This window comes from Galeopterus variegatus, unplaced genomic scaffold (assembly GCF_000696425.1).
Source record: "Galeopterus variegatus unplaced genomic scaffold, G_variegatus-3.0.2 Scaffold1782, whole genome shotgun sequence".
NCBI lineage: Eukaryota > Metazoa > Chordata > Mammalia > Dermoptera > Cynocephalidae > Galeopterus > Galeopterus variegatus.
Genome location: NW_007727893.1, coordinates 195,333 through 217,911, shown reverse-complemented (window position 1 = coordinate 217,911; position 22,579 = coordinate 195,333). Strand labels below are relative to the sequence as shown.

The following is a 22,579-nucleotide window of genomic DNA, read 5'->3' as shown; positions in this document are numbered from 1 at the left end:
CACCACATGCCCATTTGCCGGCAGTGCTCCAAGGAGAACATTACTTTACTTACACACAGGTTCTAATGTGTTCCTGCACTTGTGATCTAAGCACCTTCATCTGCAACCCTGGAGACCAGCTGGGGGTAATGGCAATAAGCCCCAGGCCCCTGCCTTTAAAAGACCCCTCCCAAAGTAAAAAAAAAAAAAAAATCTATTATAATTTCTGAAATAAGAACAAGATAAAACACTCCCATAAAGCCCCCATGCCCACCCCTACTATTTCCATACAGCATGACACTACCTCATAATGAAGGGAACAAAAGGTGCCATGCTGAGGGCAGAAGAAGTGCCATCCATTGGGGAAGGGTAGAGCCTCTCCAACACCAAAAGTAAGAGAAACATGTTTGGATGATGACTTGGATCTCCCACATCACTAAAAAAAAAAAAAATTGTACATAGAAGATTTAAAATTTAAGAAATGACATACTATCTTCAAACATCTTTTTCTCATTAAATAATTACATTTATGAAGTAAGACTCTACAATTAAGGGCAGAGTTTTCCTTTTTGGCAGGGGGTCTTTTCATTCACTTCATATCTTCCTAATATACATCATACGGAAAAACTACTGGTAAAGCTGGCGACTGGACTTCTGCACACAATCCTCTTCACAAAGCTAATCATTTGCTTAATTAGAGTCTCCTGTTTTGATTAGAGCTGTTCATACAGTAGAGAGGTGCCTGTTCTAGAGCACAAAATGTGAAACTTTCAACATCCAAATCAATTTCAGAAAGCATGATCAGGCAGTCACTTACTAGGGCCAGAAAAGCCTGTTTGCACAAATTACTAATGTGAGGAAATATATCATAAACAGAAGTAAAATTTATTGATATATTTTTCCATCACAGACAATTAGTACACATTCAAACAAAGTGCAAAAATTGCTGGAAGAACACGCAGGAACATGTTCTAAGATGCCCATACTAAAAATTCTACCACCTACAGCATATAAAGGACAATGGTGAACTTATTCTATCTGCCCTGGTAAGACTGAAAGCCCTTGTAATGGCTTTGTTTTATGTTTCCACGGTCACTGGCCATTTTTGCTCAGGTGGACCTTTTCTGATCACAGGTGACCAGATTAGTCAGCTAACTGTTGTAGTTTCACAATGGTAAGCTGCAACAGGCCAGAAATAAGAAATTATAGGTGTGCATTAAACAAAATCAATATGTAAACACACAGATTTTAAAAAAATAATAGGAAGAAAATAATTCTTAGAAGAAATCACCTCGTGCCAGGTGACCAGATTAGTCAGCTAACTGTTGTAGTTTCACAATGGTAAGCTGCAACAGGCCAGTAATAAGAAATGATAGGTGTGCATTAAACAAAATCAATATGTAAACACACAGATTTTAAAAAAATAATAGGAAGAAAATAATTCTTAGAAGAAATCACCTCGTGCTTCTAAGACCCTAGTTCCTATATAACACTGAAAACAATTAAACTTGATAAAATGTAATATAAAATAGGATTTTTAAAATATAAAATATAATATAAAAACATGATTTTATACAACCTTTCAGATACAAATCTACATGAAGCACCTTTAAAAAAGTCATCTGTGTTAGAAGGAAGGAATTTATTAAAAGCTGTTGCCTAAAGGGAAAATCTCAATTAATAAATCAATTCACACCCTTGATTTCACTTTGCCCCACCCTATTCTCTTCTTACCTGTCCAGTGTACTGGCTACAGCTTCCAACTGTTTGAGAAGAAAGGGATACAGTTCTGGGAAACGAGAGAAAAACTCTCTTCCCGTCATTCTGTGGAGGGAGAAAAAAATAAAGATGAATTACCATCATTTATTTCTTCTGATCTTATAATAAAGTCCTTTTTAAAGAAATGAAAATAACTACGGTCATTTGTTTGGATATTTAATGAAATAAAGTTTAAAAAACAACAGCATCTTAAGAATTTAACAATAAATAGAAATGATACATATAATTTTGATTTTGGAAGTGCTCTTAATGCATGGACTTTTATCTCAAAATTTAAAATTATGTATGTTTATAAATATTTGATATTAAATTCTGTCAGGGAAGAAATATGTAATTTATGAAAATGCCAAGTTTCCACACTTGCTTTGAAGTATGAATACAGTCAACACCTGATTGACTGATACTGACTTAGCTTCAGTGATAAGGGCGGGTCTAGAACAAGGTTTCTCAACCTTGGCATCCATGACATTTTGGACCTGGAAATTACTTGTTTCAGGGAGCTGTCCTATAGAATGTAGGATGTTTAGTAGCCTCCATGGTCTCTATCCACTAGATGCCAGTAGCATAATATCCCTCCTCCCAATCATGACAACCCAAGTGTCTCCAGACATTGCCAAATCTACCCTGTGTGACAAAATGGCCCCTGATTAAAAAACCACTGGTCTGGAGTATGGTTATCAGAAGTACAGAACTGGCATGTGAGGGTCTAAAGATCCAATACCAGCTGACACCTGTAAGGATTACCTTTTCCATCTTTATAAAAACTACTCTTGAACTCTGCCAAGGTCCTAAAAATAGTTTTTCAGACGCCACAACTGACCCAAAAGCTCCAGCTAAATATAGCATTTAGAAAAATATTCTGTCTCCATAACTATTAAAGAACTACTCTGAAGGGGTGGCATAAATATTCCCTAACCTGCCCACTTTTATTAACTCAAGATGAATGATTCTAATAACAGACCCAGAATACCATATTTTTTGAAGTTGAAGTATATTTTACACACAGCAAAATGCTCAGAACTTAAGTGTATCATTCAATCCACAAATGCATACACTCATGTAATCCACACCCCTACCAAGACTCAGAAAATTTCCATCATCCCATAAAGTTCCCTCGTGCCCCTTCCCAACCAACTCCTGCCTCCACTAAGCAACCAATGATGTGATTTCTATCACCACAGTTTGGTTTTGTCTATCCTAGAATTTCATGTAAATGTACTAATGCAGAACATAATTTTTTCTGTCTGGCTTTTTTCACTCGACATAAAGTTTAAGACATTTATCCATGTTATTCGATGTATCAATAGCTCTTTTTCTGTTGATTAGTATTCTACTGTATAAATACACACATTTATTCATTCATTCTCCTCTTGACAAACATGGGCTAATTCCATTTTTTGGCTATTATGAATAAAGCTGCTGTGATCATTCTTGTACAAGGTTTTCTGTAGACATAAATTTCATTTCTCCTGGATTAATATTTGAGAATAAAATTGCAATATGTTTAACATTTTATAAAACTGACAGTTTTCCAAAATAGTTATACCATTTTACACTCTCAACAACAATAAGTGAAGAGTGCTGGTGGCTCTATACCCTTTCTAACATTTGCTCGTCTTTTTTCTTTTTTTCCCCCATTTTAGCCATCCTTGTAGGTATTTAATAGTATCTCCTGGTGATTTTGATTTGCATTTCCTCGATGACTAACAATGTTGAGCATGTGCTTTGGTCATCGGTATGGCCTTTTGTGAAGTATCTTTTCAAAATTTTTGCCCATTTTAAAAATACGCTGCTTTTTTCCTTTTGTCATACATAAGCAATGGATATACCTTCTCCTAGGCTGTGGCCTGTCAACTTTTTTTTTAATTGATCCATGACAATTATATATATTTATGGATTTTTTAAAATAATGTCTTTTGATGAGCATAAGTTTAAAATTTTTGATGAAGCCCAATAATTTACCAATTTTTTTCCTTTTATAATTCATGCTTTCTATGGCTTAAGAAATCTCTGCCTACCTCAAAGTCATAAAAATATTCTTTGTTTTCTTCTGGAAGCTTTATGGTGTTAGCTTTTATGTTGAGGTCTATCATCCATCTCATGTTAATTTTTGTGTATGGTGTGGCATAGGGGTCAAGATTCTTTTTTTCTACATTGGTATTCATATTTTTAACATGGAGATGCCATAAGAAAAGATATGGCCTTAAACAGGAGAGATGTGCTATGTTCATGGATTGGAAGATTCAATATTATAAAGATGAAATCCTCCCCAAATTGATTATAAATACAATGCAATATCAATGAAAACTGTGATTGTGTGTGTGTGTGGATGTATGTGTGTAAGTGACCTGACAAGCAGATTCTAAAATGCATGTAGACACATCAGGGCCAACAGTAAGAATAGTAATGATTATCTTAAAGAAAAACAAGACTGGAGGACTCACCTAATCAGATAGCTAAAAACGTAATAAAACTTAAGTAATTAGGATACTGTGGGGACACATAAGACAATAAAGTAGAATAGAGAGCACAGGAACAGACACACACACACATATATCAAAACTCAGTTTGTGAAACAGCTGGTACTACAGAGGATAGAGAAAGTTGCTCTGGTAACTGATTATTCACACAGACAAAATTAAGATTGGATCCCAATCTCCCACTATACACAATATTGAATTCCACTGAATTTAAGTCTTAAAAACAGCATAAAGAAAAATACAAAATAATAAACACATAAAGTTTTTGACTTATTTTGAAAATTTGGGATTCTGCCCTGACCATCTCTGGCATGATGATTCTTTCTTTCCCTTAATGACAATCCCAGGCAACCTCGTGGGTGTGTCCTCCATGTGGCAGTCCAGTTAAAGGGTGTACATAAGATTCAAACTTAATTTTGTTCAGCCATCTGGATTCTCACAGGACTGGCCTGGTCCTAAATCATATGATAATGACTACTTGTTTGAGTACACTGCTTACTGAGTCTTCCTAAGGTGGCCCCTGTGGGCCAAAGTGGGAGATATAAAATACCTTGTCCCTCTTGCACCTGACCCTTCCAGACAAAAGATCTGGTTGCAAGTAGCAGGTAATTGGGAAAAAGGTGAAGTTATAGCTACTGAAATGGGACAATTAATTTTGTGGCAATAGAGGTAGGAACATTAATGGTCCCTGTTTTTTGAAATTGCCTCTAGAGCCTTCCTCACCAAAGAGCATACTCTGCTGTAGCTCTCCCAAACTGTTGTGAGCAGATTAAATTTAACTAACTGCTGGGTTTGTCATCCTCCATCAGATGGCCCTAAGCACAATTGGACTGCCTTTCCCCTTAACCTTAGTAAGAAGTCTATTAGAAACTGCAGTGGCCTTGGCTCTAGCACCCGACCATTCCATGCAAAAAAACCTGTCAGTACCTCTGGATGTCTTCCCCTTTTTGGTGGCCTTCACTCAGTCACTGCACACGGGAGGTCAGGCTGGCATGACTGCCCTCAAGCAGTCCCTCCAAAACCAAGGACTAGAATCAATTACTTGGACTGAAGTGGGAACTTTAAAGTTTACCAAGTGGTTGTCAGGCCATGTTGGAGGCACTGTCAACATATGAGGATACTTCAAAAAGTTCATGGAAAGAGTCATGTTATCTTTTAATTTTATTTTTCCATGAACTTTTTATGTACCCTGGTATTCTCCTCAACTGATACGGGGAGCTCCAAAAATTGCTAACAAATGCTTTCTTCTCAGGGGCACCATGTGTGCCCTTGGGACTTCATTTCTTTGATGAAAGCAGGCATTAACTACTCCCTCCTCAAAACATGGTGACTTGCACCTTAGGGGTAGCTGTAAGAGACTTTCAAATGTTTAAGGAAATACCACCAGGAGATCATCTAGCCCTCAGATGACAATACAGATCTCTCCAAAATGAGGCTATGCTTGGTTCTTTAAAGAAGCTTCCCGGAGGTACAAGCAACTCATTATTTTTGTACACTCTGTGGTTGGTTATTCCTACTACAAGAGTCACCCAATTAGAAAAATGTGTCAGCTGACTTTAACTGAAGTAGACGTTGACAGCACCTCAGTCCAGAAAGCCATTCAGGTCTGCTTCAAGTCACAGGACAGGGCTGTTATGGATGAAGAACTATCCTAGACTTCCAATTTACAGTTAAGATGAAGCATGTGCATCACAATACATTTTGCTGTACTTGGATTAATGCCTTGGTCTAAGTGGAAAGTTAATAGAGAACATTCAAAACCTGCTGGTGTGCATCACAATACATTTTGCTGTACTTGGATTAATGCCTTGGTCTAAGTGGAAAGTTAATACAGAACATTCAAAACCTGCTGGTTTATGAGATTTGTACAAGTGATTGGATTTGAGATGCTGGGGAGACATGGTTGGTGCCAATACTAAAAGTTGGACTTATCCTGCTGCTTGAGTTGTGTTGGTAATTAATCTTAAATAAAGGTTGTGTGAGACAAACTAAATGAATTTGGTCTCAACTTGTCAGTCAGATTAATCAAAGGGTCTGACAGCATGGCATACTAGTGGGAAAATTCACCAGAAGTTAACAAAGTTTAGAAATAAAAGATGGATGTTGTTGACAGACATGTCTCCATGAGTTTTCTCACATTACTGCACATCTTGCAAAAGTGAAGCACTAACTACCCTTTGTTCTAGACTCTGCTCAAGGACTTGTGTATAATGATCACCCTTAGAAGATTTGCTCACCCTCTGAAGCAAAGGGCAGATATGTTTACTGCCCATTATAAAAGATTCAGGTTCCCTAACTCTGAGTTCTTCTCCTGTAAAGCAACCCACTGCATATACGGGTATCATCTGTCCCTCCTTACACTGCCCTGTGGGCACTGGAGCTCAGGACACTGGCACAAAATTGCTGATACTCTACCTATTTGTACTACTGTAACATACTGCCCTTCATCTCTGACCCTAGGTATCTTGTGTCTCCTACCATCTATGAAACTATGTCAAGCTAATTTATCAGCTTGCAAGTAGGGTAAAATCTCAGACCCTTCCATGTTCTGGACAAGGGGGTCATGTCAAAAGAAACAAAAGCAATTTGAAAGCCTTTAGGTTCACAATGGTCTAAGACATGACTTTTTAAACATCAAAATAATAAACTGTGATAGACTGAAACACATCAAATAAATGTGAACATACTGAGTTCATAATAACTCATGTTACTGGTCATCCTTGAAGGCTGCTAGGATAGCAACTTAATACCTTGAAAATTAATAAAGTAAGGGAAAGAAAAGCATTTGACCTGTATTCCCTGAAAAAAACTATATTACACAGTCACAAGTAATTGATAACAGATAGCTCTTTATTGAACAATTCCAGCTAATAAATGGAGAAGATATAATAGAATTAGAAAATCGCCATTTTACAAGCTAAAACTATCAGGTGAAAGGTTGATAAAGAACTTTCTAACAGAAGGATCAAGATGAAACAACTTGACAGGAACACACTGATCAATCTTAGCATTGCTAAAAGTGGAACCACTGTAAATGCCATATCTATTAGGAAGTATACACACTACCTATAAAATATTCTTGCCTAAAGAAAGCTCAATTTGAATTTAATCATCACTAACTCTATATACCATTTTACCAGAAATATGGAAAAATATAAAACAAGTTAAATAATACTACAAGAAAGCACTCAGTCATATCCAGAATTTGGAACATTCCACAGGAAAATTACCAGATTTCACTAATAAATCAACGGCAGGGGAGGAGTATAAAATGTTACGGAACAAAAGAAGACTTATGAGACTAAGAAACTTAAAACACCTGTTAGCTAAAAAAGGCTAAATGCAATCTGTGGACGTTGTTTGGATCATGATTCTAACAAACCAAGTACAAAAAGACATTTCTAAGACAATAAGGAAATTCTGAGTATTAAGGAATTACTAACTTTGTGAAATGTGATAATAGCATGGTGGTATTTCTTTTTAAACTCCTTTGTCACACAGTAATGCATACAGACGTATTTATAGGAAAATAGCATGGTTTCTGTGATCTTCTTCACATGTGGGTACGGAACAGATGAAGTAAGATTAGCAAAATGCTGATAAATGCTGAAGGTGAGTGATGGATATACAGGGATTAATTACATATTATTCTCTTCACTTTGACATATGTTGAAAATTCTCATAATAAAAAGTTTTTTAAAAATTAAAAATAAAGATAAGACACAAATGGGGAAAAAATCTGTAATGCATGTATCTAAGAGTCACATAACCAGTATTCAGAATATATGAAAAACTCCAGTGAATCACTAAGTAAAAGACAACCAACTCAATATAAAAATGGACAAACCTATCAAAATACAATCCACAGAAAATAAACATTAGTGGCCAAAAAACATAAAAAAAGATGCCCAACTACACCAACAGACCATTTTATATCCTCAAACTGGCAAAGATTAAAAAGTCTGGCAATACCAAGTGTTGAAACTTTCAGACACTGATGATGGAAATAAAAATTACTAAAACAATTCAGAAAAATAATTTGTGATTTTCTTAAAAGCCAGAGAGATGTGTTTATCCTGTGACTCAAAAATGCTACTCCTAGGGAAATAGCCTAGATAAACTCTTCAACATGGTTACCAGAAGGATTGTATAAGCTATACACAGCAGCCATATGTCCACCAACAATAGAAAGAATAAACTAATATATTCACACAATGTAATACTGCACAGTAGTAAATGTGAATGAAGTACAGACATACAACAACACAAATGAATCACAGGAACATAATGTTTTTATCTTTATTTTTAAAATTTCTTGGCAGCTGGTTGGTAAAGGGATCAAACCTTGGACCTTGGTGATATCGGCACCACACTCTAACCAACTAAGCTAACCACCCAGGCTCTCAGGAACATAATGTTAAGTGAAAACATCAAGTTGCAGAAAGGTATATGCAATATAATCTTTCTACCTAAAACTTACAAAAATACACCACTAAATAATATATTGTCTAGGGAAACAAATCTACGTGATAAAAGAATGAAAAGCAAAGGAATGAATAAAAACAAAATTGACAAAAGTAGTCACTTTTCCAAGGGAGAAGAAGATGGGATTAGATAGAAACATATAAGGGTCTCCAAAAGTAATGTCCATTTCTTAAGTTAAGTGGTAGATCCAAAGTGTTTATAGTGCATTCTTATTCTTTATTTTCATTTTTTCATATAAGGGAAGAGATGCATTGTTATTCTTTAAACCTTACATGCATTTTATAAAATTTTTGTTCCTATTTCATATTCAGCAAAATCAAAATTTTTTTAAAAGAGAAAAGTCCTTACTCCCAAATTACAGACTCAGTGACCATTTACTGAACACTTTATCCAAAATACACTAATTTCAGGGCCGAGCCCGTGGCGCACTCGGGAGAGTGCGGCGCTGGGAGCGCAGCAGCGTTCCCGCCACGGGTTTGGATCCTATATAGGGATGGCCGCTGCACTCACTGGCTGAGCATGGGCCGAGCCCGTGGCGCACTCGGGAGAGTGCAGCGCTGGGAGCGCAGCAGCGTTCCCGCCACGGGTTTGGATCCTATATAGGGATGGCCGCTGCGCTCACTGGCTGAGCGCTCACTGGCTGAGCGTGGTGCAGCGTCTCAAAACAACAACAACAACAACAACAACAAAATACACTAATTTCCTTTTTTTTATTTTAGATATTTCTATGGAAAAGTAATAAATGCAAATGTTAAAGCACACTAGACCCTCCAGTGTCCCTCCTCACAGGCAACTACATAATAGCATCTCAGCTTTCCTTTTTAAAAAATTCAACACATACAAGTTCATACTTTTACTTTAGTTTGCTTTTCCTACAAATAAGCATATTACGCAAGGGTACTTCAAAAAATTCATGAAAATATTCACGTTATCTTTTACTTCTATTTTTCCACAAACTCTCTAAAGCACTCTTGTATATACTGTTCTGCACCTTTTTTTTTTTTCCACTGAGGCTATATCTGCAAAATATCCAATATCAGGCACACTGATCTATTTCATTTAATGGCTGAAAGTACCATTGTATGGTTGACTGCAATTTATTGACTTTTTACTGATAGGCCTTTTGGTTGTTACCAGTCTCTTGCTGCTACAAATGATATGTAAATTTCCTTGTTAATGAATTGAAAACCTGGGTTTTGCAGAATCAATGTTTTATACAGGGAGAAAGCAAAACCATTGCAACACAGGCCACTGTTATATTTTTTTACCATCTCAAAGCAAAACTGGCCAACAACATCTGTTTCCTTTTTAGTGTCCTTTCCTTGGCTTTTTACTCTGTAAAGAGGAGTCACTTAAAGGTAAAACTGTATGAGCTTGGTACTGGGATCCCTGAGTATTCTTGCCCATACAGAATCTCTCCAAACACTGTACAACCAAAGGGCCAATGAATATGTCCTCTTGAGGAATCAGTTATTAATTTCCAGGGAAATAAGTAATTCCTTAATGGCTTGATATCTTTTGGTTAAGTTACAACAACAAACATTTTCACTTATACAGACCATATGATTTTATCAATATGATCTAGAAATTGCCCTGATGGGTAACTGGCTCTGCTGACTACAATATTGCCAGAAAAAAGGGCTGTGGAACTACTATTCTAAGAGTTAAGTTATTATTTTAATTGAATCAAAGCTAATCCTAGAAATTGCCCTGATGGGTAACTGGCTCTGCTGACTACAATATTGCCAGAAAAAAGGGCTATGGAACTACTATTCTAAGAGTTAAGTTATTATTTTAATTGAATCAAAGCTAATCGTCCCAAACAGCAAACTACGCCATTCAATTACCTTAGCATATATTTACCAACTAGCCTATCTTGTAGGGTATATAAAGAAGGTACATTACTCAAAGTTAAACATTTGGTGAATGTTTCAACTAATTGTTTCATTTTTAAGAGCTAAGTAGGTTTTTGACGACATCTTTTCAAAAATGTTCTGTTAAAATTACTGTGGCCATGCTTAACGGTGTAGGACTTTGAACATTAACTATGCATTTGTCAGGGTTTAACAAAAACCAAAGATATTTTCTAAGGATAATTTTGACCTCGCTTAAGCACTCTGAGTATAGAAGAGGTGCCCTTCTAGTCTAACATTCCTAGGCTACTCAATACTTTAAGAAAATGTTGACCTTATTTCTGGTTCAGCTCACCTAAAAGGCCAGAGTTCCAATTTACTGCAAACACAAAAGAGCTGATCTCCATGTACTTGCCAGGCAGCATCATGTCAACTCTGCATCAGCCAAAAGCCACTAAAGACAGCTAAATATTTAGGTACTGTGCCTGAAGGATATGCAATATTAGCAATGTATTATAAAAAAGAGCCTCAAGAGGTAGGGTGTAGAAGGGTATCACAGTTATCTAAGGGGCTTATTCAAATTTCACTCACCTCTGATTCCCAACTACACCAAAATCCACAACTTAGGCTGATAATATATTAACACCAGCCATCAACTAACAATGACTGCATTACTTTTTATGGTTATACTGAATGTAGAATTACCACTTATAATAGTGCCTCTATGTGGAGGCAGTTAATAAATTTTGAGCTGCCTGATAGGTCTGTTATCTAGCCATACTTCAAAAGGCCAAAATCATGGGACAAACTGAGGTCACATATGAATAACCTTCCTCTGAATCCTGGAACATGAGAGTCTTACCTCTCATCTGCTACTTAATCAAAACTGTAATGTGATCATATTTTTCTCACGAAAGTAACACTTTTTAAGGTATCTACATACGTTATGTTGACCACTGTGCTAGGTCCTATGGAAGATATTAACAATATAAGACAGTCACTGCCCTTGGAGCTTAAAATTTGGTTAGGAAGACAAGGTATACATATAACTAATAAGCTAAGCCATTGTAAGGGTCAGATGAATGAGGCTTACTATAAAAGTTCACAGTTGGAAACAATATCATTAGTGCTGGAGAGGTGAGGGAAAGTTTTGTGGGAAAGATGGAAACCAGGATGAGCCTTGAAAAATTAGTAAGAATAGATTAAAAAGGACAGAAGACAGCATGCAGGGGTGGGTAGATAAACTGGCTGCATGACAAGAAGACTTCATGACAAGAGCAGATAGAAAAGGTTCGTTGGCATAAAATTTTCTAGAAATCTGAATGCCAAACTAAGCAGCTTCACCTATGTTTTACAGGATTTAAAATTTCTGAACAGGAGAGATATATGACAAGAACAGATGGATTAGGCTAGAGAGAGAGAGTGGAAACACGGTGATCCAATGGACATAAACTAAATGTATACCTTATCACTTCAACTAGAGAATAAATTTCTATAGGTAAAGGACTGTATCTTACTTCCTTACATCCCTCTTGATACATAGCACAATACTACGTAAATGATGGATGACCTGTAAGTATTTTGGCAATAAATGAACAAATAATATTATCCAAAGAAGAAAAAAATTCTAATATAGTTACCTCACACCTACACCTTATGCTTTTTTTCTTCTCAATGATTGGTACCCACTCAATTGCTGTCTAACTTCTGAAGCCAGAAACACCCCATGGATACGATCAACCAGCAAATCTTGCTTGTTTCTACATCCAGTGTATCTGTTGAGTCTACTTCTCTCCACCCTGATTGCTGCCACCCCAGGTCTGACTGCTATTATCTTTTCCCTAGAAACTGTAACAGCCTCTTATCCTCTTCCTTTGCTTTCCATCTTCCCCCTTCAATTTAACTCTCTGCTGTGATAATAAGTTCTTTTTCAAAAACACAAATCTGATCTTGTGACATTATAAAGATTAATAGCCCCCTACTGCTTTTTTGGATAAAGTCTAAACTCTGTAGCCAGACAGCTGACTTACTTGTGCAGACATTTCTTGCCTCTCCATCTTTACAATCCAGCCATATACAATGTCTTTCAGTTCCAGCAACATTCTGTTCTCTCTAGTCTCCAGGTTGTGGAAAATACTGTACTTCCTGCCAGGAACCCTTCTCCCGTCTGCACTCTATCCCCCAACCCTTCTGCCAGAGTAACTCCAAATAATTCCTCAATTTTTGCCTTTAGGCAGACTTCTTCTAGAACATGTACCTGATGTCTCAAGTATGGGTTATGTGTCTGTCTTGGTTTTACTCTACCATCTGTGTACTCTCCCCATTTTATCACTTACAGCATGTCATACCTGAACTTCTTGTTTACTTATTTATCTCTCCTACCAGATTATACATTCTGTACCAGCAAAGACTATAGCTATCTTCTTTTTTCCATATTATCTCAGATACCAAGTATGATGTCACATTCACAGCTGGTGCCCAATAAATAGTCACTGAGTGAGTAAAGCAAAAAACATAGGGACAGAGTCCCTCAGAGAGACAAGAAGAAAAGGAGTTACAATACCAAGTATGATGTCACATTCACAGCTGGTGCCCAATAAATAGTCACTGAGTGAGTAAAGTAAAAAACATAGGGACAGAGTCCCTCAGAGAGACAAGAAGAAAAGGAGTTACGACTAAGATGGTAACAAATTAATAATTTCAAAAAGTACATCATTAGCTATTTCTAATGGCATTCAGAATCATTTGAGTTAAATTGAGTATCCTGCCAGGGCCTGAAATTTTCTTAAACACAAACAGATAAAGCTTGGCTCACTGGTTTATAAACAGTTCTAGTTCACCCAAAGACACAAAAAGACTGATATGTTACCTCCACAGATATAGCAAGCCTTGGGGGTAAATTCTCCAGTGATAGGCATTTCAAACCTGTTTATCTATGTGGTCAAAAACTAGTCCAGCAACCTGACAAAAACAACAGAGTGATAACCAAAAAGAAAAGCTGAACCTCTGTAAGTTCATGCTTCTAGGAAGAGAAAAGGAGATCAACAGAAATTGTGAATGGGATATAGCAGACATATGTAAAAACAAGCGAGCCAGGATAAGAGTGAGAATAAAGGGGCTTTAAACTCAGAACTGTCAGACTATGCAACAGGTGAGTTATTCCATATCATACCAGGTAAGGATATGAGGCACAACTGATGAGAGGTCCTTGGGGAAACACAGAAGCTCCTGCAGAACTCTATTTGCCTAGTGCCAAGTACTCATAGAAGGTGCTGGAACAAGAATGTCTATGAGCTCCACCAACAAGGCACTCCTCTGCCTGACCTGTTCAGTGCTGGACTCCCCAGAGCCCAGCCATGGCCTGGAACAGAGCAGGTAGGCAACAGACGTTTACTGAATCAGTGAAAATGCCTACCCAGCACCATTTTGGTTTTTTTAAAAACCTTCATAAAAATTCATTTGGCACTACTTGTTTGCTGGGGGAAAACTAGATTATAAAGAATATCGCAAAGAAAAATCTAAAAATCACCAAATTCACCACCCAAATTTAGTCACCAGTCTAATGTTTTAATGTCAGTCCATCTACACCTCTCTTTATATCGTTCTATTAATACGTTTTTTACACTTAACAATATATTAAATATGGTTCCATATTAATCTGAACCCATTTTAACATAGCAACCTCTGTGTTTTAACACTCTCTGCTTTTTCTGTTTTGAATACATGTCTGTCCATAGTTCCTCCAGGACACTAACCCAAACACCAACCCACAACAACTCATCCCCACCTGGGCTAAGCCACATGTGGAAGGTGGTCCCTACTCCAGCTTTGTTGAGAGCTTCCTTTTGTCTGAATATTTCATATTTAATCTTAATAAAGCTGGGGATCTAGTCCTTAAGTTTTACAAGTATCTGAGCTTTGGCCATTTTGGTAGGCTTTGAATCAAGTCTGCCATCTAATAGCCTAGAAAAAGCCTCACTTGAATCAAGCCTCGATTTCTCTTAGAAACTCTGTTCTTAAGATCTGCCACACATAAAAAGTTGAAATGCCAGAAGCACATGCCTCTGAGATTAACAAAAGCACCCTGATTAAAAACTATCATTCAGTGAAAAAAGCATTTGGTGAAACATGTTGAAAAGGAAAAAGAAGGTATCCACACCCCCCATTCCTACATATACATTCCATATCATTCTCAATCATCCTAGAGACAGGGATCAACAGAGTAATGCACAAAGATATAAAAAGAGAAAGCTAGCAAAGACAAGCAAAAACATGCAGGAGTAAGGAACTGCATAGTAAACAACAGCAGAGATGTACGTTGTGCCATTTTTAAAAAACAGGACTTATTCACAGGCCATGGAGCAAACACGGTAAACCTGATCATTAGAAGGAAACAAATGTTGAAGGAAAAAGCCTGAAGGTTTTCAGTTAATATTTCAAACGGGAACCCAATAAACCATTAAAACTGGGCTACTCCCTAGATTCTGGCCTATAAAACCACTCCAGAGGAGAGAAATCAGCTAAAGGCCTGCATCTCCTTACCACAGTGATTGCTAATAAAAACAGCAAACTCATCTTAAGAAAAACAATATCCCCCAAAGGAAACAAACCTACAAAAAAGACAAAGCACACAAATGCATTTCAAAGAAGATGATCAAATGCAAACTAATAAAATAGAAAGAACTAATAAAAAAAGAAATCTGGGTTTGGTCTCCCCCAGGAGGACCCTCTCTGACTGTTCAGTCTTAGAATCCTCTCCCCAGCTCTGACTAGGCTGACACCAGCATTTCTCTTGAGAGCCGTAGTTAACAAAAGAATGAATGTTTAGAAAGAAGAGATATCAGGAGTCCATAGTCAGATTCTCACAGTCAACAAGCCCTTGTAATCATAGTGACAGTTCTACTAGGAAGTCCTTTTATTAATCTTCAGGCAAACTGTGTAGGAAGTTGAAGGACAGGCATCTTCCTCAGGACCTCTATTTTGACTGCCATGACTCTGATCAAGTCTGCTCCCAGTCTTGTTTCTCTTCCCATCCTCTGCAGACAGCCCTGAGACTCTCTCAACTTGTTGAATGCTTTCCTAATCCTCTTTCCAGGAGCTGCTTTTGAGATGGAGAACTCCCAAATCCCTAAACTGATTAACACAATAACCCAGGGAGGGAAGTGAAAGGTCTTGGTTCTGGAAGTGTCCTTGTTGGGAAAATGGAATAATTGATCAGGCTCCCCTTGCCTCAGAGCTGGTTCAGGGTCATTTGGTAACATTGTGTGTGTGGGTGGAGTATGTGTGCCTGCAAGCAGTGCCACTTTGGCTGGTTTTTACTGCCTCTTGCGCCCACCCTGTGTGGCCATGTTTTTTCCAGACCTGCAGCTTTCAAGGACCATGTGGCCAGTTGCCTAGCATATAGACCTGTGTGAAGGGATCTGGTGACCCAGCCTGGCATGGAGGGGTCTTGTGACCCAGCCTGGCATAGTGAAGGGTTTGTGACCCAGTCTGTGAATGGGCTTGAGGGGTCTGGGAGCTCCAGATCCAGCCTTAGCTCAACAATCGGCCCAGTCGGTGCAGGATTATCGGCAGGTAAAAGAGCCGCGACAACTAGCATGGGCACCTAGCTTTACAATTGGAGTCACAAACAGGACTAAGAGCTACACAATTGGTGCTGTGAGAAGGATTCCAGACACTAGCCTCGCAGTAGCCCTTGTCATAGCCAGACAGTCCTCCATTCCCCTGGGAAGTCACTGGGCCAGGAGTGGACCTGGAAACACATTTCCATTCATTATAAAGCCAGCGGGTAAGTAAACAAACCTCTCTTGAACTCATATGTGCAAGGTCCCATTTGGGCAGCTTACGTGGATTTTTTTTTTTCCACCAGGAATTATTTCTTAGAAAATGCTTCTTATTGAATCCCATCATCTCTAAAATCTCAGAATCAAGTAATCTCTAGTAGTTTAAATCAATAATTATTTTCTAAACAGTTTGTAGTAGACTGTTTCTAAAGAAGGCCAGCAAACTCCTACCTTCCCCCATATGTGCATGCCTCCTTCCTTTAAAGAGGTGGGTCTATTTCCCCTCTCCTTGACTCTAGGATGCCTTGTGACTTGCACTGATCAACAGGAGGCAGTGGAAGTGACACTGTGCTAGTTCTTCCCAGCTTAGGCTTGAAGAAGCATGGCAGCTTGTGTATTCACCCTCTTGAAGGCCTGAATACCCTGCCAGAAAGAGGCTACATCAGCTCCTAGTCATCATCAGCCCCCTGAGGGAAAGAGGCTACATCAGCCCCCATCTCCAGTTCCAAACACATGACATTGAAGCCCTCTTGGTCATTCTAGCCTCAGCTAAGTCTTGGATGAATGCGGCCATCTGAGTGATCCCAGGTGACACCCCATGATGAAGAAGCAGCACACAGCTGAACCCAGCCAACCCACAGAATTGTGAGAAATAATAAATCATCATTTTAAGCCTCAATTTTGAGGTGGTTTGTTATGCAGCAATATGTAACTGAAACACAGTTATAATGTTGAAAGCACTAAGTTAAACTCTGTGAAAAAGGTAATTCTAATAAAACGGATGCTGATAATAAGAAACACACAATTTACCTTAACTACTACATTGACTCCTTTAGTTCTCCAGGCCAGAAGTCTGAAATCAGTATCAATGGTATCAAAATCAAGACGTCAGTACCTCTGGAGGTTCTACAAGAGAATGCTATTTTCACCTATTCCAGCTTTTGGTGGCTGCCAGCATTCCCTGGCACGTAGCCGCATTACCTCCAATGCCTGCCTCTGTGGTCACATTGTTTTCTTCTTTCTTCAAATCTTCCTCTTTCTCTTATAGGTGGATTGCATTAGGGCACACCCAGATAATCCAAGAATCACCTCATCTAAAGATCCTTATTTTAATTACATCTATAAAGACCCCCTTTCCTTACAAAGTAACATTTACAGGTTCTAGGAATTAGGACCTAATATCACTGGAGGACCATTATTCTTCCTGTCACAACCACTAAGCCATAAGAGTTAAGCCACTAACAGGAAAGAATGAACATAATTGGTTTATTCTAAGGCAGTTACTTTCCAAATCTTTAAAGCAATGAACCACTTATTTCATATATAATCCCAATATTGAAAATGTAAAAACAAAACAGAGCAAGAACACGGAGAAGATTACAGAAAGATAAGGATGAATAGGAAGCACCAGGAACCTGTCTCCTCACACAGACCCAAACTCACTGCCAGAATGTGTCAGACGTAACTTTTTTATTTTTATTTTTTGGACCGGTAAGGGGATTGCAACCCTCGGCACAGTGTGGTCTGCACCATGCTCAGCCAGTGAGTGCACCGGCCATCCCTACATAGGATCCGAACCCACGGCCTCCGTGCTACCAGCACTGCACTCTCCCAAGTGAGCCATGGGGCCGGCCCAGACGTAACTATTTTGGAACTCTGGAGTCTACCAGAAGGCTTGGGCAGTAAATTGCAGGAGTAAATGGCAGTTAATTCCAATTTCAGCTCATTGCACTGTAGCTGCTACCTAGCTCCCAGACCCATGCCAGGCAACTGTGAGTGTGCTCCAGGAGCAGCATGCACAAAGCATATGGGACAATGAGAACCTTGTCTTCCAAAAATCGAGGATCTGTGTTCTGATTAATGATTGTTGCTCTGATCTTGGAGATACAAACACATAGGCAGGCAGCCATTCTTGCAACCTTCCCCCCACTATTGCCAGTCCCTCCCTCTCTGGCTGAAGCAACTCCCAGGGGATTTAAACAGCCAGTGGCCTTTTTCCTTCTTTTTATTCCCACACTCCCCTCCCCTTTATAATTCTCTTTTTTCCCTTTTGGGAGCCAGTTATTTAAAGTTTAAGACTCTCAACAGCAACCAAATATACAGGAGAATTTAGAAAGTTACTGTACACACCCAATGAAAGGTGCAGGCTTAAAATAAATAAATAAAAACAAAAATCAGCAAACCCTGGGGGGAGAGAGAGAATCTGATTTCCAAAGTTATGTCCAATTTCTAACAGAAAAAAATCACAAGGCATTAAAAAAAAGAAAGGATGGCCCATTCAAAGAAAAAAACCTAAACCAAAAGAAATTGTCCCTAAGAAAGATCAGACGGTGGACTTGTTAAACAAAGGCTTTAAAACAACTGTCTTAAAGATGCTCAATGAATTAAAGGAAGACATGGAAAAAGTCAAGAAAATTATGTATGAACAAAATGGAAATATCAATAAAGAGATAGAAACCTAAAAAGAAATCAAAAAGAAATTCTAGAGCTGAAAAGTATAATAACTAAGTGAAAATTTCACTAGAGGGATTCAAAGGCAGATCTGAGCAGTAAGAAGAATCAATGAATTTCAAGATAGGACATTTGAAATAATTGAGTATGAGGAACACAAAGAAAAAAGATTGAAGAAATGTGAACAGAGACTAAGGCACCTCTGGGATACCATCAGGCTAACCAACATATGCATTGTGGGAGTTTCAGAAGGAGAAAAGAGAGAAAGGGGCAGAGAGATTAACTGAAGAAAAAATGGCCAAAACTTTCCAAACTTGATTAAAGACATGAACATAAATATCCAAAAGCTAAACAAACTCCAGGTACTATGGTCTCAAACCCTGGGAGAGAGAGACTCACACCATATACATTATAATCAAACTGTCAAAAGCCAAAATCAAAAAGAGACACTTGAAAGCAGAAAGCGGGGAGCAACTCATCATATACATGGGATCCTCAATAACATTATAAGCAGATTTGTCTCAGAAGGCAGTGGGCTGATATATTCAAAGTGTTGAAAGAGAAAAACTGCCAACCCCAAATCCTCTATCTGGCAAAACTGTCCTTCAAAACTGAAAGACAAATGAAGACATTACCCAGATAAACAAAAACTGAGTTCATTAACACTACAACTGCCCTGCAAGAAATGCTAAAAAGAGTCCTGCAAGTTGAAATGAAAGGACACTAGACAGTAACTTGAACTTATATGAAGAATACAGATCTCAGTAAAGGTAAATTCACAGGCAATTATAAAAGACAGTATTATTGTAACTTCAGTTTATAACTCTACTTTTTGTATTCTATATGAGTTAAGACACTAACACATTTTTTAAAAAACTAATATTACTTTAAAAGCTAGTATTATGGTAACTTCACATTTTGTTTTCTAAATAATTTAAGAGATTAATGCACATAAAACAGCTATTAGCTTATGTTTTTGGACACAAAATGTATGAAGATATAAGTCTGTGTAACTAAAAGGGGGTGAGGATAGAGCTTCATTAAAAGCAGTTTTTGTATGTTATTGAAGTTAAGGTGTTGTAAATTTAAATTAGAATGTTATAACATTAGCATGTTAAATGTAGTCCTTGTGGTAACCACAAAGAAAATAGCTACAGAATATATACATATACACAAAAGGAAATGTGAAGGGAATTAAAACATTTTTAAAAAAATCAACTAAACACAAAAGAAAACAGTAATGCAGAAAATGAGGGACAGAAAAACTATAAGGCATACAGAAAACAAATAGACAAATAATACAAGTAAGTAGTAATTATTTTAAATGTAAATGGATAAAACTCTCCAATCAAACGATAAGAGATTGGCATGATGAATTTAAAAAACATGATCCAACTATATGCTGTGTACAAGAGACGTGTTTTAGATCTAGAGACACAAATAGGTTGAAAATGAAAGAATGGAAGAAGATATTCCATGCAAATAGTAACCAGAAGAGAGCAGAGGTGGTTATAAATAAGCCAGTCACAGAAAGACAAATACTGTATGATTCCCCTTATATGAGGTACCTAGAATAGTCAAATTCATAGAAACAAAAAGAAGAATGGTGGTTACCAGGGGCTGAAAGAGAAGGGAGAATGCAGAGTTATTGTTTAATGAGTATAGAGTTTCAGTTTTGTAAGATAAAAAGAGTTCTGGAGATGGATGGTGGTGATGGTTGCACAACAATATGAATGTACTTACCACCACTGAACCGTATGCTTAAAAATGGTTAAGATGGTAAATTTCATGTTATATGTATTTTACCACAATAAAAAAAAATGTTACTGGGCCGGCCCCATGGCACACTCGGGAGAGTGCAGCGCTGGGAGCGCAGCGATGCTCCCGCCGCGGGTTCGGATCCTATATAGGACTGGCTGGTGCGCTCACTGGCTGAGCGTGGTGCGGGCGACCCCACACCAAGGGTTGCGATCCCCTTACCGGTCACGAAAAAGACAAAAAAAAAAAAAAGTTATTAAATGAAGACAAACAAACCAGAGCTGTTCTGGTTGGAGCAGGATTGAGGTAGGTGATCATCAGTTTGGCTTCCCTCTTTATCCTTAGCAAGCACTGGTCCTGAACCATCACCATGAGCTCCAGAGGCACAGTTTAGGTTTGAAGGCTTTGAAAGACAAAGTAAATTCAGAACAACTATCCACACTCCTTGCTTCCTCATCTCTTATTACTCCCATCTTTCCAAACTAAAGAAGCAAACTCCATCCACCACTGCCCACTGTTCTCTACCATACTCATTTTATCTTTTTCATAACATTAACAGTTACTGTCATTTTATTGAAACATGTTTAAAATCTGTCTCCTCATAGGATTTTTAGCTCCTTGAGACTAAAAACTCTTGTTTTCTGCTCTACCCCCAGCACCTAGCACACAGAGGTCACTCAGCAAGTATGTGCTGCCTTCTTACTGTTTTCTTAGCACTCCATCCCACAAATTCTGTCCTAATTAAAGGTGGGCTATCTTCTTTTCAACCATACGGGTCCTATCACCATCTCCTTGTCTCTGAAGATGTGTACAAAATTAAAGAAACTCCCATTTGGTAATTCTAAAGAGAATCACATAAGCATTAAAACTCTAGTGAAGTACATGCACAAAACATGCAAACATTTCAAATAGTGCTGCATCTGCCTCATCTAACATACTAGCAAGAAATCACCTAGCAATTTCTCTTTTATTCAATAAAAATTAATAGACTAATTTAGCATAAGGTCTAATATTCCAAAATAAATGTTTTGATTTCTATTCCTCTAATATTTTGATAGTTAATTCTTTCAAGATTCTACCCTAAACCGAAAAATTAATAGACTAATTTAGCATAAGGTCTAATATTCCAAAATAAATGTTTTGATTTCTAGTCCTCTAATATTTTGATAGTTAATTCTTTCAAGATTCTACCCTAAACCATATATTTTCACTATGGCCAATACTAATTAATTTGCCAATTCATATTAGTCGAGTGAAGTGGAAGTTCCAACAGTTCCAGACTTCAAGGAACATACCAGAACTAGACTCACTCTCAAAGAAGATTGACTACTCTATTCATTTCATTTTATAGATGAGGAAACTGATGCCCAAGGAATTAAGTGAGTCTCCCAAGATCAAAATACAGGGGGCAAGTACAGGACTAGAAACCAACTCTCTTATTTCCCAATCTAGTCACTGGACATTTCAGGATTTCTATTACACAAGTAATCCAACCATCCCCATAGCAAGTATCTGCTTAACAAGCAGAGGACACTCTGTGACTCGGGCCAGTTTTCAAAGGAGCTCATGTCCCAGTGGCTAGGTTGGATAGTGATCTCTTCACTGCTGTCAATCAGCCTGGTCAAGTCAAATTGAATTTAAAGGGGATAGATGAGCAGGCAAACTGCCAGCTAAACTAATCTTTAAAAATCTACTCATCTGCTCTTACAAGGCATTTTCAGAGATCACTGGAACACAGATAATTCCATTTGGTCCAATAAGTCTCCTGTCTCTCATGTATTTAAATTAAGAGAATCTTACTAACACATTAGAATATCCGTAACCACTCCCCATCCCCTCCAAACCCTCTAACATGCATACAAACCAAACCAGAAGAGTGTGTGTATTTATTCTTATTCAGGCTGAATGCTTAATTTTACCCGTCTATCTCAGATTGCAGGATTTAGTCTTCTCTCTGAATTGCCTGGAAGCCCTCAAAAAATGGGATAATTTTCAACAGACTGTCTGGATC

At 37.9% G+C, this 22,579-nt stretch overlaps 1 protein-coding gene across 1 annotated transcript in view; it reads right to left on the bottom strand.

Annotated features, from left to right (window-relative positions):
* Positions 1 to 279: 279 nt before the first annotated feature.
* The window catches only part of THADA (thyroid adenoma associated), a 151,778-nt gene continuing 129,478 nt past the window's right edge, over positions 280 to 22,579 (bottom strand). The window contains exons 26-27 of the mRNA XM_008578920.1: positions 1,714 to 1,803; positions 280 to 415 (exon numbers count right to left, since the gene is read on the bottom strand). Coding sequence (XP_008577142.1) covers positions 280 to 415; positions 1,714 to 1,803 — 226 coding nt within the window. The remainder of the gene's footprint in view (positions 416 to 1,713; positions 1,804 to 22,579) is intronic.